At 45.5% G+C, this 16,322-nt stretch overlaps 1 protein-coding gene across 2 annotated transcripts in view; it reads right to left on the reverse strand.

The window, feature by feature from the left end:
• carm1l (coactivator-associated arginine methyltransferase 1, like) overlaps nucleotides 1-16,322 on the reverse strand; it is a 197,873-nt gene that overhangs the window by 121,100 nt on the left and 60,451 nt on the right. For both annotated transcript variants that reach the window (XM_072516891.1, XM_072516892.1), the window contains exon 2: nucleotides 4,378-4,503. In XM_072516891.1, coding sequence (XP_072372992.1) covers nucleotides 4,378-4,503 — 126 coding nt within the window. The remainder of the gene's footprint in view (nucleotides 1-4,377; nucleotides 4,504-16,322) is intronic.

Here is a 16,322-nt window from a genome sequence, read left to right on the forward strand (position 1 = left end):
CTCGGTAAAGCGGAGATCCAAAACGCTGCTGCCCATATCCAAAGTCACACCAAGTCTTGTTCAACCATTACCCTTTTGCTCGCTGCTCTGCACTGGCTCCCCATCCAGCAACACCTTGATTTTAAAATGCTTTATAAATCTCTCCATTGCCTTGCCCTTCCTGATCTCTGGAAACCTTCTCCAGCCTTGACGTAACGTTCCTGGAATGTTTTACTACATTAAAAGATGCAACATAAATGAAAGTTGTTGTTATAATTCCATCCCATTCTTCAAAATGCTTAAAATACTCTTCCCTTGGAAAGTAGTGTGAAGAATTTGACAGGCGGCAATTGATTGCTCCGTCGTTGGCCATAACCACCTTTATATCAACTAACACCCAGAGTGGTTAGTCCAATAGAGTTGGAGGGTTTTATGGGTTCCCACATCTCACACTACTGGGAGTTCCAACCACACTCACCTAATATGAATAGCCCACTTTGAGAGATGTATTCAGTACTGGAGCACCAGTCTCTGCTCACTGGAGCTGTCTGGACCTCGTTTCAAACTCAGCACCTTCTGCCTCAGGGCACCACCAAGCGAGAGACTCACTCACAAGCAGTTCCTTAATGATACACATCTGGAAGGGCAGCTTTGAGCAAATCAAAACTGAGAAAGGGTAAGCGTGCTCTTATGGTCTATTGGATCATGAATTGTAGCACAATGGTCAGTACGGTAGCATAGTGGTTAGCACAGTTGCTTCACAGCTCCAGGGTCCCAGGTTCGATTCCCGGCTTGGGTCACTGTCTGTGCGGCGTCTGCACATCCTCCACGTGTGTGCGTGGGTTTCCTCCGGGTGCTCCAGTTTCCTCCCACAGTCCAAAAATGTGCGGGTTAGGTGGATTGGCCATGCTAAATTGTCCTTAGTGTCCAATAAGGTAAAGTGGGGTTATGGGGATAGGGTGGAGACGTGGGCTTGAGTATGGTGCGCTTTCCAAGGGCCAGTGCAGACACGATGTGCCAAATAGCCTCCTTCTGCACTGTAAATTCGATAATTCTATGAATGGTCAACTTGCCAGTTGAATCGTACCAGCTCATGTACAGTTTAAAATCAGGTTCAAGGCAGACTTGCACTTGAAATTTTGTTCCATTCTAGGTTGCAAACTATAATTGTAAAGATACAGTATAACATAATACATGCTGAAGGATCAAACCTTCTTGCAAACAATATGCATTCATCAACTGCCTCAGAACCAGTCATGGTAGATGCTGCTGTATTCTCCGTCAATGGATGATTAAGGCACCATAAACAGAAGGTTGCAGAGATCCTAACCAAACCTTGGTGCACATCATTGAACATTGTCCTGAGTGGAAATTCACAGGTTGTTTGCAAGATATCCATGTTATTACAATAGAAGCTTTAGCCTGACTTAGATATTGATATTTGATTTGTTTCCTGCAACCACTAGAGGAAAGAAGATCAACATCCAGCTATAAATATTTAAGGATCTTAATCTCCAAATATAAAATTGTTCAGTTCAAAACCAATTGCATTGCTTTTCTACCGATGTTCTCAAAATTCATCCAAATGTTCAAAAACAAACAAAGCTTTAAAGATGTGATTCATATGACAGTTAATGCTAATGCAATTTTATAAAACCTAACACAAACACACCAGATGGATTTTAACTCTACCTGCCCAGCTGGCAATAAATTGGATTTGGGAACTTCCTCTATTGTTCCCGACCTGTGAATGGTGGTCACTATTCAAACTGGTGACGTTTCAAACAGGGGCTGAATTTGAACAGCAAAGCAAAGCTGTAGTTTGATTTCATAATTCAGACACCAATGTTGACTAAAGATCACAGATATCTTGGTCATGGGAGACTTAAGCAGGTTTTCTTTCATCCATTTTTAAATGAACATGGTTGGCTCTTAATTGCCCCTTCAAGGGGCAATTAGGGATGGGCAATAAATGCAAAGTCAGCCTGCGATGGCCGTGTCCCATGAACAAATTTTTAAAAAGGAACCTTGGAGACAATGAGAAGCAGGAGTGACCATGAGCCTCTCTGATCCAGGCTCTCAATTCGTGGCACCACGTGGGCAGCACGGTAGCATTGTGGATAGCACAATTGCTTCACAGCTCCAGGGTCCCAGGTTCGATTCCGGCTTGGGTCACTGTCTGTGTGGAGTCTGCACATCCTCCCAGTGTGTGCATGGGTTTCCTCCGGATGCTCCGGTTTCCTCCCACAGTCCAAAGATGTGCAGGTTAGGTGGATTGGCCGTGATAAATTGCCCTTAGTGTTGGGTGGGGTTACTGGGTTATGGGGATAGGGTGGTGGTGTTGACCTTGGGTAGGGTGCTCTTTCCAAGAGCCGGTGCAGACTCAACGGGCCGAATGGCCTCCTTCTGCACTGTAAATTCTATGATAAATTCCCCAACTGCAATTGCCTCTAAAATTGAGCATTACCCCACAATCCCTACCTCCTGATAATCTTCTGTGGATCTTCAGTTGTGGTCTGCCACCTCACAAATTTCGACTTCCCCACCAGCCTTCACAAAATTTGTCACCAGAAGATGCAATTGAGGGTCGGAAGGTAAATTGTAGTCTGTGAGATTGTGGGGCCCAGCAAACTAGGCCATATTCAAGAACAAACCTTTCCTCCATAGGTTAAACAAGAATGGAATTTATGTCAGGGTCCGAAGACAGTGGCTTTGGTCTTCTAAATACTTAGCTGGGGGAAGTTCCTAATACTAGATATTGGACAAGCAGTCTTGACAATTTGGAGGCAGCAGAGAAGTCATGCAAGGTGGTACTGAGGCGAAGCTGTGAGTGCACATGCAAAAAGTAAAGCTGTGCTTTTCGACTGTGTGTCAAGACCAACAGGTGGTTGGGAAATAGGAGAGAGCTTCAGCTCCATCCATGCTATTCCTGCTCAACTACTGACCACTGAACTGCTCTTCCTGACTCCCATGTTAGTTGATATTGCAAATAAGTCTCTCTCCTCAGTTACCATCCCGCTTTCCTTCAAAGCTGACAACCTCCACCCCATCCTCAACAAGATGAGCTTAAAGAATGGTTTTGGGGAGACGGGGACATGAGAAAGATGCAAGTTCAGGGCTAGAGCAGGGACCAATCCTTGAAGAAGCTTGGCCCAGTAGGCTTAGGAAAGGGAGAAAGGTGACAGAGGGAGCTATTTGGATGGTCTCAATCTTAGTGACAAAGAAATAATTGAGCATCTCACATTTGTTGAAGGTGAGAGCGGTTTAAGACAACTTGCAGTAGATAAAAGGAACTAAGGGTTATCGCTGAACAATTATCTGATTGATGCATTAGCTAGGATATCCTACAATGCCCTTTGTTTTGAAGGCTCTGTGCAGCTATTGGAGAAGTGACATTTGTTTATATGCATGATTCCAATGTTTGGCACATTGAATATTATTAGTGAACATTTGAAAATTTCAGCTTACAATGTTCATTAGTTAGGGAAATAAAACACGCATTTACATATGAAGTGGGTGTACACATTTTTAACATGGCATTTATAGACGTCTATATAAATCCAATTATTCAAAAGCAAACAATCCTATGCGCCAATAAAAGTACTGAAACTGACTGGATCTTAACTTAAAACGAGCATCAGAAAGTGATGGCCTGCTGAAATTACAAGAACATAAAGCGCACTTACCTGCTCTTGAAAACGGCGCTGAAGTCTCCGATGGCTGGAGCTGCTTGGGGCCTGCATCTAAAGAGACCTCGCAGGCCTCAGCGTAGACAAGCAGCATCAGATTCAGGGAGTACACACCTCATTTTCTTTTACTGCACTGGCTGCCGTAAAGCAGGTAAGATTAAAGGGCTCAGTGAAACTGACAGGCCATGGAGAAGTTAAGTGTCCAAAGAAAGTGATTTGAGTGGTCTGGCGGTTTGGAGTTCAGGATGGGGGTTCAGGTTAGGAGGAGGGTGCATGTCCTGAACGGGTTGGGGGGTGGGGGTGCAAAGGGGTGATTAGAGAGATGGGCCAGCATGTTGGGGATCAGGGGGGTTGGGGAACACAATGGGGATGTGATTGATCAGAGGGATTGGGGGAAGTCCCATTTGGTATTTAAAATGGATATGCAGAAGTTAGAAGAACCTTTATTTCTTATAACTTTTTCTGAGTAACTATTAGAGTAACCCTGGCTTAACCATCTGAAGTTAGCAATTTAGATCGTTTTGCCAGATGGTTCCCAACCCAGCGTAATTGTCCAGGGATTGTTCGTGCTTCGGGACATTTGCCAGGTAAACCTTTACCTGGGAAATTCATAGAGGGATTGCCTAGCACATCTTTGGAGTACCCCGCAAATCGATCCATCCCAGGGTAATATCAGAAAGTAGAGAACATGCTTCTAATTAATACTCACCATTAAGTGATTTAAACTGAAGTAGCACACTGCTGTATCCCACTGTAATGAGAAAGGCTTGTTTCCCCACACGACAGCTTTCTGTCTCACGGTTCATGGAACATTTGAATACACACACTCCATTTCCTGAAAAAAAAGAAATCTTATATCAAAACATATCCTTAGCTGCCATTTAGTTTGCATCTCATTCTATGTTTGCAGCTATATGTCCAAGTTCTTCATAACGTCTTAAATTTATGACTGTCAACCACATTCTGTTCCTCCACAAAATCAATCGCTGTACGCAAATACTGTTTCTAAATGGTAAACCAATATTTGCATTGTCTGCATCAGTTATTCTGAGTTTATAGATGTTTTGGAATCATTGTTTCCATGTGTGCAAAAAGCATGAGGCATATTTCTGGGCACCAGTGACGTCCCAGTTCAACTGATGCAGTTGTGGAGTCAAAACAACATTAATTCTCACAAGAAAATCTGCTTAAAAGGTTCAGTTAGTAGCTTTAAGTCAAGAAGCATATAGTATTGAAATTACTGTAGAAAAGATATGGCTGAGTGGATGACTTGCCAGAAGGCTTGAAGATTATGAAAGGGGTCAATAAGGTAAACATAGAGAAGAGGTTTCCACCTTTGGAGGAGACCAAAAGCAGTGGCTTTTAAAAAAAACATTCAACGTGGGAGTTACAGATTGCAGCCAATAATATTCATTTTACATTGCAGCTGCTTTGGTTGGAAATTGTACGAACATACCAACTACGAATGAAACCCATGTCCGCATACATCAATAGATTACATTGAGAGAATCTTTAAAATCTCTCCGTCCATCATCAGGAGAGGAGGAGGTTTTCCTTCACTGAGCTTTTTATTGGCCTCTGCAAACCTCAGGTTTTATGACTGATAACGGGGCTGAGCCGGTCTGGTGGTCCATATGTTACCCAAGTGATAGGCACCACACAGCTACCCGCAACATAATGACAGCTGTGTGTTTCCTCTGCTCCTTCAACACATGACGAACAACTTCTGGCTAACAAACTATGGTTCAAGAATGCAACAGCCTGTTGTCACACTGTATTCATCATTAGAATACCTCAGGACTAAAATAACATTGTGATTTGCTGCATTTCCCTATAGATTCACTACATGAAATAGCCCAATCTCTCCATACTATAGTGATTTTTTTGTGAAAACGTTGCGCTCATTCCATAAATTACATAAGTTAATGTGTAAAAATAAGATACTGAAAATATCAGAAATGCCAATCCTATAACTGGAAATGAACAGGTGTTAATTGGTTTCAGCTATGCTCTTGGTGGCTTCAGTGAATACAGATTAATAGAGATTCCTGACGACTTTGTAGTTCAGTACACCATCTGGCAGAGTAATGAACCTATGACCAGGGAAAACCCAAATTCAAAGCCCAACGCCACGGACCAACAAGCAAATTCAACTCGTCAGTTCCCAATCAAAGCCATGGAGATCAGGAACTTCCCCAGTTCAAAGTACAGCTTTGAGGGAGCTGATGCCAGTTAAGACAGCATTAGACATGTTAAAATTGGCCTTAGTATCCCTGAATTAGGAGGGGTGCTCATCCAGAGTACCTGTTGGTGATTACTACCTATTGTTTTTTTTAAATAAAATATTTTATTGAGGTATTTGTGATTTTGGAACAATAACAGAAGAGTGTACATACAAATATAAACATAGTGCAAAGGCAGTCTTCCTCCCTCACAGGTCCCACCTTTCTTACACACTAATTAAAACTAAACTAAACCAAACCCCCCCCACACCCCCCTTCTCTGCTGACAGTTAATTTTCTCTAAAGAAGTCGATGAACGGCTGCCACCTCCGGACAAACCCTGACATTGACCCTTTCAGGGCGAACTTGATTTTCTCCATTCAGAGAAAGCTAGCCATGTCAGTGAGCCAGGTCTCTGACTTCGGGGGCTTTGAGTCCCTCCAAGCTAATAGTGTCCGTCTCCGGGCTACCAGGGGGGCAAAGGCCAGAACGTCAGCCTCTTTCTCCTCCTGGATTCCCGGATCTTCCGACATTCTGAAAATCACCAACTCTGGAATCGGTGCCACCCTTGTTTTTAACACTTTGGACATGACATCCGCAAACCCCTGCCAGAATCCCCCAAGCTTTGGGCATGCCCAGAACATATGAACATGGTTTGTTGGTCCCCCCGCACATCTTGCACACCTGTGTTCTATCCCAAAGAACCTGCTCATCAGGGCCACTGCCATGTGTGCCCGTTGAACGACCTTATATTGTATCAGGCTGAATCTGGCGCATGATGGGATCGCGTTGACTCTACTCAACGCATCTGACCAGAGACCATCCTCCATCTCGCCTCCTAACTCCTCTTCCCATTTGTGTTTCAGCTCCTCGGTCTGCGTTTCCTCTGACCCCATGAGTTCTTTACAGATGTCCGCAACCCTCCCCTCTCCCACCCATACTCTGGAAACTACCCTGTCCTGTATTCCCCTTGGTGGTATGAGCGGGTAGGTTGAGACCTGCCTGCAGAGGAAGACCTGCGCCTGTAGGTAAATAAAATCATTCCCTCCCATCGATTTAAATTTCTCTTCCAACTCCCTCAGGCTGGGAAAGCTCCCCTCTACGAAAAGATTTCCCATCTGCTCGAACCCTACTCTTTGCCATTTCCGAAACCCTCCATCAAACCTCCCCAGGGCAAACCGATGATTATTGCAGATTGGAGACCAAACCGATGCTCCCACATGCTTCATCCATTGCCCCAAAACTCTCAGGGCCGCCACCACCATGGGGCATGTGGAGTACCATGCCGGCAGGAATAGCAGAGGTGCCATTACCAATGCCCCCAAACTTGTGCCCTCACAGCATGCCGCCTCTACTTGCTCCCACACCGCCACCCCCCACCCACTTCCTAATCATGGCTATATTTGCCGCCCAATAGTAATTGCAAATGTTCGGCAGCACCAACCCGCCCTCCCCCCGGCTACGCTCCAATTACTACCTATTGTTGACCCCAGCGAATGAACATTGTGTCAGGACAGGATCAGGCCCAGCTGGGGTGATCACCCTACAGCTGAATAGTTGTTTAGACTTACAAATGAGGAGGGGGAGTACTAAATATTCGCCAAGGAATCAATAGCAGAGCAAACCGGAAGCAGGGGAAATATATAAAGAACACAATTAACAAGAAAGTTAATGAAAATTCTTCCTGTTATGGGAGGCACGGTGGCGCAGTGGTTCGCAGTGCTGCCTCACGGCCAAGGACCGGATTTCGATCCTGGCCCCGGGTCACTGTCCGTTTGGTGTTTGCACATTCTCCCTGTGTCTGCATGTCTCTCACCCCCACAACCCAAGGATGTGCAGGATTGGACACGTTAAATTTCCACTTGTTATTTAAAAAATTCTTCCCGTCGATAATGTTGGTTAAATAAAGCCAGCCTGAGTCAAAAGAGAAGAAATTAGTATTAATGTACAGAACATTATGTTAACTCCCACACTTCAAATTCTTCATGTGAAATGTGACAGATAGAATTCCATGTTGGGAGCACAATTTTATTTTAAGTCTGCCTGAAGATTTTTACTCCCCATCTGGCTCATGCCCTACCTGACCTGAGAGTGCGTGATCCAGGCACAGAGCCCAATATTGGAAAGTGTTTCATTGACTCACACTGGTATTACTCAACTTAACAGAGTAAAACGTTCACTAAATAAACAGAGGAATTGGCATCTGAAATTGAGCTGTACCGTGTAAAATCACGCCGATCAGAGTTGACATTTATTAAGATTTTATATATTTCAGATTTTATCTATTTTGAATCCAGGAGTTTTCATAAAGCATTGTTTTATGGTCTTGACTGCAGGGGTCCTGACTGGCCCAGGTTTTGCATGCTGTCTCAGTCTGGCAGAAATGAACAGCGGCAGGACAACTCAAAGGCTGACCTCAAATAAATATTGAGTGAACACCAGCTTAGCTTGAATACAAGCTCAGACAAATTGCTTGGAGTAGAAACGCCAACTATCAGTGTAACAAGCAGCCTCATAAGGGTTGATTAATTTACTCTAATGACAGCTTAACAGCCTTTAAAGTGCAATGGCCAGTACATTTTTCATCAGAAGCTGCAGTGAATTACTAATAGTGTTTTAGTTTAACTCAGTTGGTAACAATGGGCTTAAATTTGAGGCCCCCTACCTAGCAGAAATGGGGCAGTAGAGGTGGAAATGGCGTGGAAGATCTTACTGCCTTGTTGCTGTCATTGGCATCTTGTTGGGGTTCTCCAAATAGATAGCTAGAGGCGCAAAGCCAAATTAAATATTAAAACCTGGATCTTGTGAAGAGTCGAGGATCCCAATGATGTATTAGGCCTGAACTGGCAGAGTGCAGTATTAGGTAATGCTGGGTACAAAAGAAGCCAGCAGGTAAACTGGTTATTTTTGTGGATCCTAGAAAAATGCAAGTGCTCTCTCAAGCTCTGAAAAGACAATCTGGGCTGTTATCACTCTGGTTTCCCAGCTTCCAGAGATCAAATCGGCCGACCTCCCACTAGGATCATTGGGCGGTTGACTAATGCATTCGCTTAAGCAGCCACATGAAGCTAATGTGGCAGTGCTACCTTCAGTGATGAGGTTGTGTGGTTTCAAGTCCTACCCTAGGGTCAGAGCATACATTCTATGCTGACAGTCCAATTAATACGGAGGTAATTATCCCAAGACACTACTTGAAGATGAAGAGCGGTGGCATAGTGGTATTGTCACTGGACTAGTAATCCAAGATCCGGAGTAATGTTCTGGGAACCGGGTTCAAATCCCACTATGGCAGATGGTGAAATTTGAATCCAATGAAAATCTGGAATTAAAAATCTAATGATAACCATGTGTTGATTGTCTTAAAAACCCATCTGAGTCACCATGTCCTTTAGGGATGGAAGTCTGTCACCCCTACCTCGGCTGGCCTATATATGACTTCAGAAACGTGGTTGACTCTTAAAACATCATCTGAAATAGATTTGCAAGCCATTCAAATCAAGGACAATTAGGGGTGGGCAGTAAATGCTGACCCAGCCAGTGATGCTCACAGACCGTGAACTAATAAAAAAAAGCCTTCCTTGGATTGGATTGTCATGTAATAGCAGGTACAGTGAAAAGTATTTTTCTGCGAGTAGCTCAACAGATCATTAACAGAATATAAAAAGAAAATACATAATAGAGCAACACAAGGTACACAATGTAACTACAGGCATTGGGTGAAGCATACAGGGGTGTAGTGTTAATCAGGTCAGTCCATAAGAGGATCGTTTAGGACTCTGGTAACAGCAGTTTTTGAGTCTTTTTGTGCGTGTTATCAGACTTTTGTATCTGCTGCCCGATGGAAGAAGTTGGAAGAGTGAGTAAGCCGGGAGGGGCCTTTGATTATGCTGCCCGCTTTCGCCAAGCAGCGGGAGGTATAGATGGAGTAATTGGATAGGAGGCAGGTTTGTGTGATGGACTCTCACAATTTCACGACTCTCTGAAGTTTCTTGCGGATTTGGGCCGAGCAGTTGTCATACCAGGCTGTGATGCAGCCAGATGATAGGATGCTTTCTGTGGTGCATCTGTAAAAAGTTGGTAAGAGTTAATGTGGACATGCTGAATTTCCTTACTTTCCTGAGGAAGTATCGGTGCTGTTGTGCTTTCTTGGTGGTAGCATCGACGTGGGTGGACCAGGACAGATTTCTGGCGATGTCTACCCCTAGGAATTTGAAGCTGCTAATCATCTCCACGTCGGCCCTGTTGATGCTGACAGGGGTGTGTATAGTAACTTGCTTCCTGAAGTCAATGACCAGCTCTTTAGTTTTGCTGGCATTGAGGGATAATTGTTGTTGTTGCACCACTTCACTAGGTTTTCTATATCCACCTCCTGTATTCTGACTATATCAACCTCCTGTATTATTCGAGATCCGGCCCACTATGGTTGTATCGTCAGCAAACTTGTAGATGGGGTTGGAATCAAATTTTCCCACCCAGTCGTGCGTGTACAGGGATATAGTAGGGGCTAAGTACCCAGCCTTGCCAGCCCGCGGTATTGAGGACTATTGTGGAGGTGGTGTTGTTTATTCTTACTGATTGTGGTCTGTGGGTCAGAAAGTCGAGGATCCAGTTGCAAAGTGAGGAGCTAAGTCCTAGATTTTGGAGCTTTGATATGAGCTTGTCTGGGATTATAGTGTTGAAGGCGGAGCTGTAGTCAATAAATAGGAGTCTAATGTAGGAGTCCTTGTTGTCGAGATGCTCTCGGGGTCAGTGTAGGGCCAGGGAGATGGTGTCTGCTGTGGACCGGTCGCGGCGGTATGCGAATTGCAGTGGATCAAGGCGTTCTGGGAGTATGGAGTTGATGCACTTCATGACCAACCTCTTGAAGCACTTCATTATGACTGAAGTCAGGGCCATGAGATGGTAGTCATTGAGGCACGTTGCCTGGTTCTTCTTTGGCACTGGTATAATGGTTCCTTCAACCAACATCACCAGAATCCATATTTGTGGGTCCATCGTGAATGAAAGAATGTTCTACTGCATTTGTCGACATAACATTTCAAATTAATCAATGTGCCTGCAGTAATTTTAGTTGTTTCTGAGACATGTTATAATGTGCTACATCAATGCAGTCTGCCAGTACATGCATTAACTTTATAGTCTTTGTTCACATTCTTGGCCATCAGACGGACAAATTCAAAGTTTCTTTTGTGCCATAGTTCAATATATTGGCAGGTTTTTGTGCTGCATAAAAGCCGAGTGCAACATAATCCAGAGGGTCTGAGAGTGAAAGTAGATGGTACACTTGACTGCCTGCCTGCCATTGTGACCTAATATAAAACTGCTGTCAATAATCTCATCCCACCATGAAAGGAAAATGATCACCAAGAAAGATTATCCACTTTGTGTTCAATAAAACATCATTGCGATTACATTCAGGCAGCACAGTTACCATTGGGCTACATTCCTGAAGCCAAATAAAGCAAGACCGGTATTCATGAACGCATTTGCAAAATGTAGTTTCCATTGCAATTGGAGTCAGGTTTGTCTCAGTTCACTTCCACTGGATAAACATTCAGGGACTGAACTTACCTCTTTGCAGGTTTTAGCACATTTTACTCTACTTTTTCGGCAAAAATATTAAAGATAGGGATGTCAAGGATTAATTCTCAAATTAATCTGCACTTCCATTTATTCATCTTCATTCCATCCTCAACAATTTAATTTAATTAGTCCCTGCTTGCACCCCCCCGCCCCATTCCTCCCCTCCACCCCCCGTTCCCCTCCTCTCCCCCCCCCGTCCCGTCCCTTCCCCCCCCCCCCCCCCGCCCCGTCCCGTCCCTCCCCCGCCCCGTTCCTCCACCGCCCCCCCCCCCGTTCCTCCCCCCCGTCCCCAACTATTCTACAGTATCATTTATAGTTAAACGGTCAAGTGTTTCCTTCTTTTATTGACAGGCGACTGATACTATTGTAAGCAAAGGGAAAAAAACAGCCCCAAGATAACTTAAGCTAACTGGCACAGGCAATGCTTCTCAGCCTTTTGGCTAAGATCACGCTTGGATCGGAGGTAATGCCTGTTCTTGTCAACTTGGATCTAGTATGCCTCTCTTGAGTGTTAGACGTTTAGCTAAAAAGTATAAAGAGTCAAAGGTTCTTTTAATTTGATTTGATTATTATTGTCACATGTATTAGTATACAGTGAAAAGTATTGTTTCTTGCATGCTGTACAAACAATGCATACCGTACATAGGGAAGGAAGGAGAGACTGCAGAATATAATGTTAGTTATAGCAAGGTGTAGAGAAAAGATCAACTTAATACGAGGTAGGTCCATTCAAAAGTCCGATGACAGTAGGGAAGAAGCTGTTCTTGAGTCGGTTGGTACGTGACCTGAAACTTTGGTATCTTTTTCCTGACGGAAGGTGGAAGAGAGTTTGTCCGAGGTGCGTGGGATCCTTAATTATGTTGGCTGCCCACAGAGTCTCGCTTTATGCGGATGACCTGCTCCTGTATGTTTCAGATCCAATTGAGGGGATGGAAGAAATCATGGGAATTTTAGGGGACCTTGGCCGGTTCTTGGGGTATAAGCTTAATATGGGGCAGAGCGAGATGTTTGTGGTCCAGGTGAGGAGCCAGGGGAGGCGACTGGGGGAGCTGCCGTTTAGATTGGTAGGGGACAGTTTCAGGTACCTAGGTATTCAAGTGGTGCGGGATTGGGATCAGCTACATGAATTGAACTTGGTCGGTTGGTGAATCAGATGAAATATGATTTCCGGAGATGGGATGCACTCCCGTTGTTTCTAGCTGGGAGAGTCCAATCGGTAAAAACGACGGTCCTCCCGAGATTCCTGTTTGTATTTCAATGTCTCCCCATCTTTATTCCATGGTCCTTTTTTAAGTGGGTCATGGATGCGGCGTCATGCAAGGGCACAAGTCTGGGGGCACTGGTAACTGCGCCTCTGCCGTTCCCGCCGGCGCGGTACTCCACCAGCCCCGTGGTGGTGGTGGCCCTGAGAGTCTGGGGGCAATGGAGGAGATATGTGGAAGCAATGGGAGCATCGGTCTAGTCCCCAATCTGAAATAATCACCGGTTTGCCCCGGGGAGTATGGATGGGGGGTTCCGGATATGGTGGAGAGCGGGGATTGAGAGGATGGAGGACTTGATTATAAAGGGAACCTTTCAGAGTATGAAGGCACTGAAGGAGAAGTTTGCATTGGTGAGGGGAAACAAATTTAGATATCTGCAGGTGCGGGACTTTCTGCGTAGACAGGTATCAACCTTCCCACTCCAACCGCTAAGGGGGATTCGGGACAGGGTAGTTTCCAGAGGGTGGGTAGGAGAAGGGAGCATCTCGGACATTTACAAGGAACTTATGGGATCAGAGGAGACGCAGACAGAGGAGCTGAAGCACATGTGGGAGGAGGAGCTAGGAGGTGAGATAGAGGAGGGCCTTTGGGCGGACGCGCTGAGTAGAGCCAACGCGACCTCAACTTGTACCAGGCTCAGCCTGATTCAATTCAAGGTCGTTCACCGGGCCCACATGACAGTGGTCAGGATGAGCAGATTCTTTGGGGTGGAAGACAGGTGTGCAAAATGTGTGGGAGGACCAGTGAACCGTGTCCACATGTTCTGGGCATGCCCAAAGCTTTGGGGATTTTGGCAGGGGTTTGCTGATGTCATGTCCAAGGTATTAAATACAAGGGTGGCATTGAGTCCAGAGGTGGTGATTTTCGGGGTGTCGCTGGATTCGGGAATCGAGGAGGAGAAAGAGGCAGACATTCTGGCCTTTGCTTCCCTGGTAGCCCAGAAGCGGATGCTATTAGCTTTGAGGGACTCAAGGCCCCCGAAGTCAGAGACCTGGCTATCAGACATGGCTAGCTTTCGCTGTTTGGAGAAAATCCGCCTTGATAGGGTCACTATTAGGGTTCGCCCGGAGGTGGCAACCGTTTGTCGACTTCTTCGCGGAAAATTAATCGTCAGCAGAGGGGGGGCTAGGTTAGTGTAGATTAGGGGGTTAATTAATGGTGGGACCTGTGGGGGAGGGAGATGGTATTTGCACTATGTTTATCTTCTCATGTGCATTGTTCATATTGCTGCTGTTACAATGCCAAAAAAAGCCCTCAATAAAATGTTTATTAAAAAAGAAATTATGCTGGCTGCCTTTCTGAGGCAGCAGGAATTATAGACAGAGTCAACGGATGGGAGGCTGGTTTGCGTGATGGACTGGGCTACATTCACGACCTTTTGGAGTTTCCTGCGGTCTTGGGCAGAGCAGGCTCCATACCAAGCTGTGATACAACCAGAAAGAATGCTTTCTGTGGTGCATCTGTAGATGTTGGTGAGGGTCGTAGCTAACATGTCAAATTTCCTTAGTCTTCTGAGAAAGTAGAGTCGTTGGTGGGCTTTCTTAACTATAGCGTCGGCACGGGGGGGGTTCTGCTCCTTTTCCACAAACAACTTTATTACACTTTAACAGACTCTGCACAAAACTTGATCATCACATCACCTGACACAAAGGCCACCTGAAACCCCTTTGCATATCAGTGTTGATTATTGGATACTTAACATAAATGAGACAACTAATTGGAATGTCTCTTAACCCGTTACTTAACAGTCTCCCCTTCGTTGGAGAAAAAAAATAATTAGGTGAAAACAAAATTTCAAGAAACTCAAAAACACACACGCAATTTCCCCCCCCTCTTTCTTTTTCCATTTTCTTGGAAGAAAAAAAAGTCACATAAACATTCATTAACAATATCCAAAAACTAGCCCCTCTTTTTGTACAACAGTCTGACAATTGATAGCTGCTGTTGACCCATTTAATTTTTGCTGTTTCCCCTTTGTCCAATATCTGCTTCAAACTTGCGATGCCTATCCTATTTTTTCATTGACACTTTTTGTAGAGAACACATTTTCCCACAGGGATTTATTGTCAATGTGACAGTCAATAAGTATATTACCCAAATCCCCTAAGCCCAAAATTTCTGTCAATATCTGAAATATATAAACGGCCACATCCGCCGCCTCTACAAGGCTTAATGTCTCAGCAGCCAAAGTGCTTTTTAAAAAAATAAACATTTTATTGAGGCATTTTTTGGTATTATAACAACACAATAATCAATGTACATGAAACTATAAACATAGTGCAAAAGCCATCGCCCTCCCTTACAGGTCCCACCTTTATTAACCTCCTACTCTAAGCTAAACTAACTCCTCCCCCCCCTCTCTTCTGCTGACGATTAATTTTCCGCGAAGAAGTCGACGAACGGTTGCCACCTCCGGGCGAACCCTAACAGTGACCCTCTCAAGGCGAACTTGATTTTCTCCAAACAGAGAAAACTAGCCATGGCCAACAGCCAGGTCTCCGACTTCGGGGGCTTTGAGTCCCTCCAAGCTAACAGTATCCGTCTCCAGGCTACCAGGGAAGCAAAGGCCAGAACGTCTGCCTCTTTCTCCTCCTCGATTCCCAGGTCGTCCGACACCCCGAAAATCGCCACCTCTGGACTCAGCACCATCCTTGTTTTTAAACACCATGGGCATGACATCTGCAAACCCCTGCCAAAATCCCCTAAGCTTCGGACATGCACATCTGGACATTGTTCGCTGGTCCTCCCGCACATTTTGCACACCAGTCTTCCACCCCAAAGAATCTGCTCATCCGGGCCACTGTCACGTGAGCCCGATGAACGACCTTAAATTGAATCAGGCCGAGCCTGGCACATGTTGCGGATGCATTGACTCTACTCAATGAGTCCACCCATAGACCATCCTCTATCTCACCTCCCAGCTCTTCCTCCCACTTGCGCTTCAGCTCCTCGGTCTGCGTCTCCTCTGACCCCATAAGTTCCTTGTAAATGTCCAAGACGCTCCCTTCTCCTACCCACCCTCTGGAAATTACCCTGTCCTGAATCCCCCTTAGCGGTAGGAGCGGGAAGATTGACACCTGTTTATGTAGGAAGCCCCGCACCTGAATTCATTTCCCCTCGCCAACCCAAACCTCTCCTCCAGCGCCCTCATACTAGGAAAGCTCCCCTCTGTAAACATATCCCCCATCCTCTCAATCCCTGCTCTCCGCCATATCTGGAACCCCTTCATCCATACTTCCTGGGGCAAACCGGTGATTATTACAGATTGGGGACCAGACCGATGCTCCCTCTGCTCCCACATGTCTGCTCCATTGCCCCCAGACTCTCAAGAGCTGCCACCACCACGGGGATGGTGGAGTATCGTGTCGGCGGGAACGGCAGAGGCGCAGTTACTAACGCCCCAAAACTGGTGCCCTTGCATGTAGCCGCCTCCATACGCTCCCATGCCGACCCCTCCCCCACCACCCACTTCCTGATCATGGCTATATTCGCCACCCAGTAATAGTTACTATAATTTGGCAGCGCCAGCCCGCCCTCTCCCAACTCCGCTCAAGCATTACCTTCCTTACCCGCGGGGTCTTGCCCGC

Source organism: Scyliorhinus torazame, chromosome 9, assembly GCF_047496885.1.
Source record: "Scyliorhinus torazame isolate Kashiwa2021f chromosome 9, sScyTor2.1, whole genome shotgun sequence".
NCBI classification, from domain to species: domain Eukaryota; kingdom Metazoa; phylum Chordata; class Chondrichthyes; order Carcharhiniformes; family Scyliorhinidae; genus Scyliorhinus; species Scyliorhinus torazame.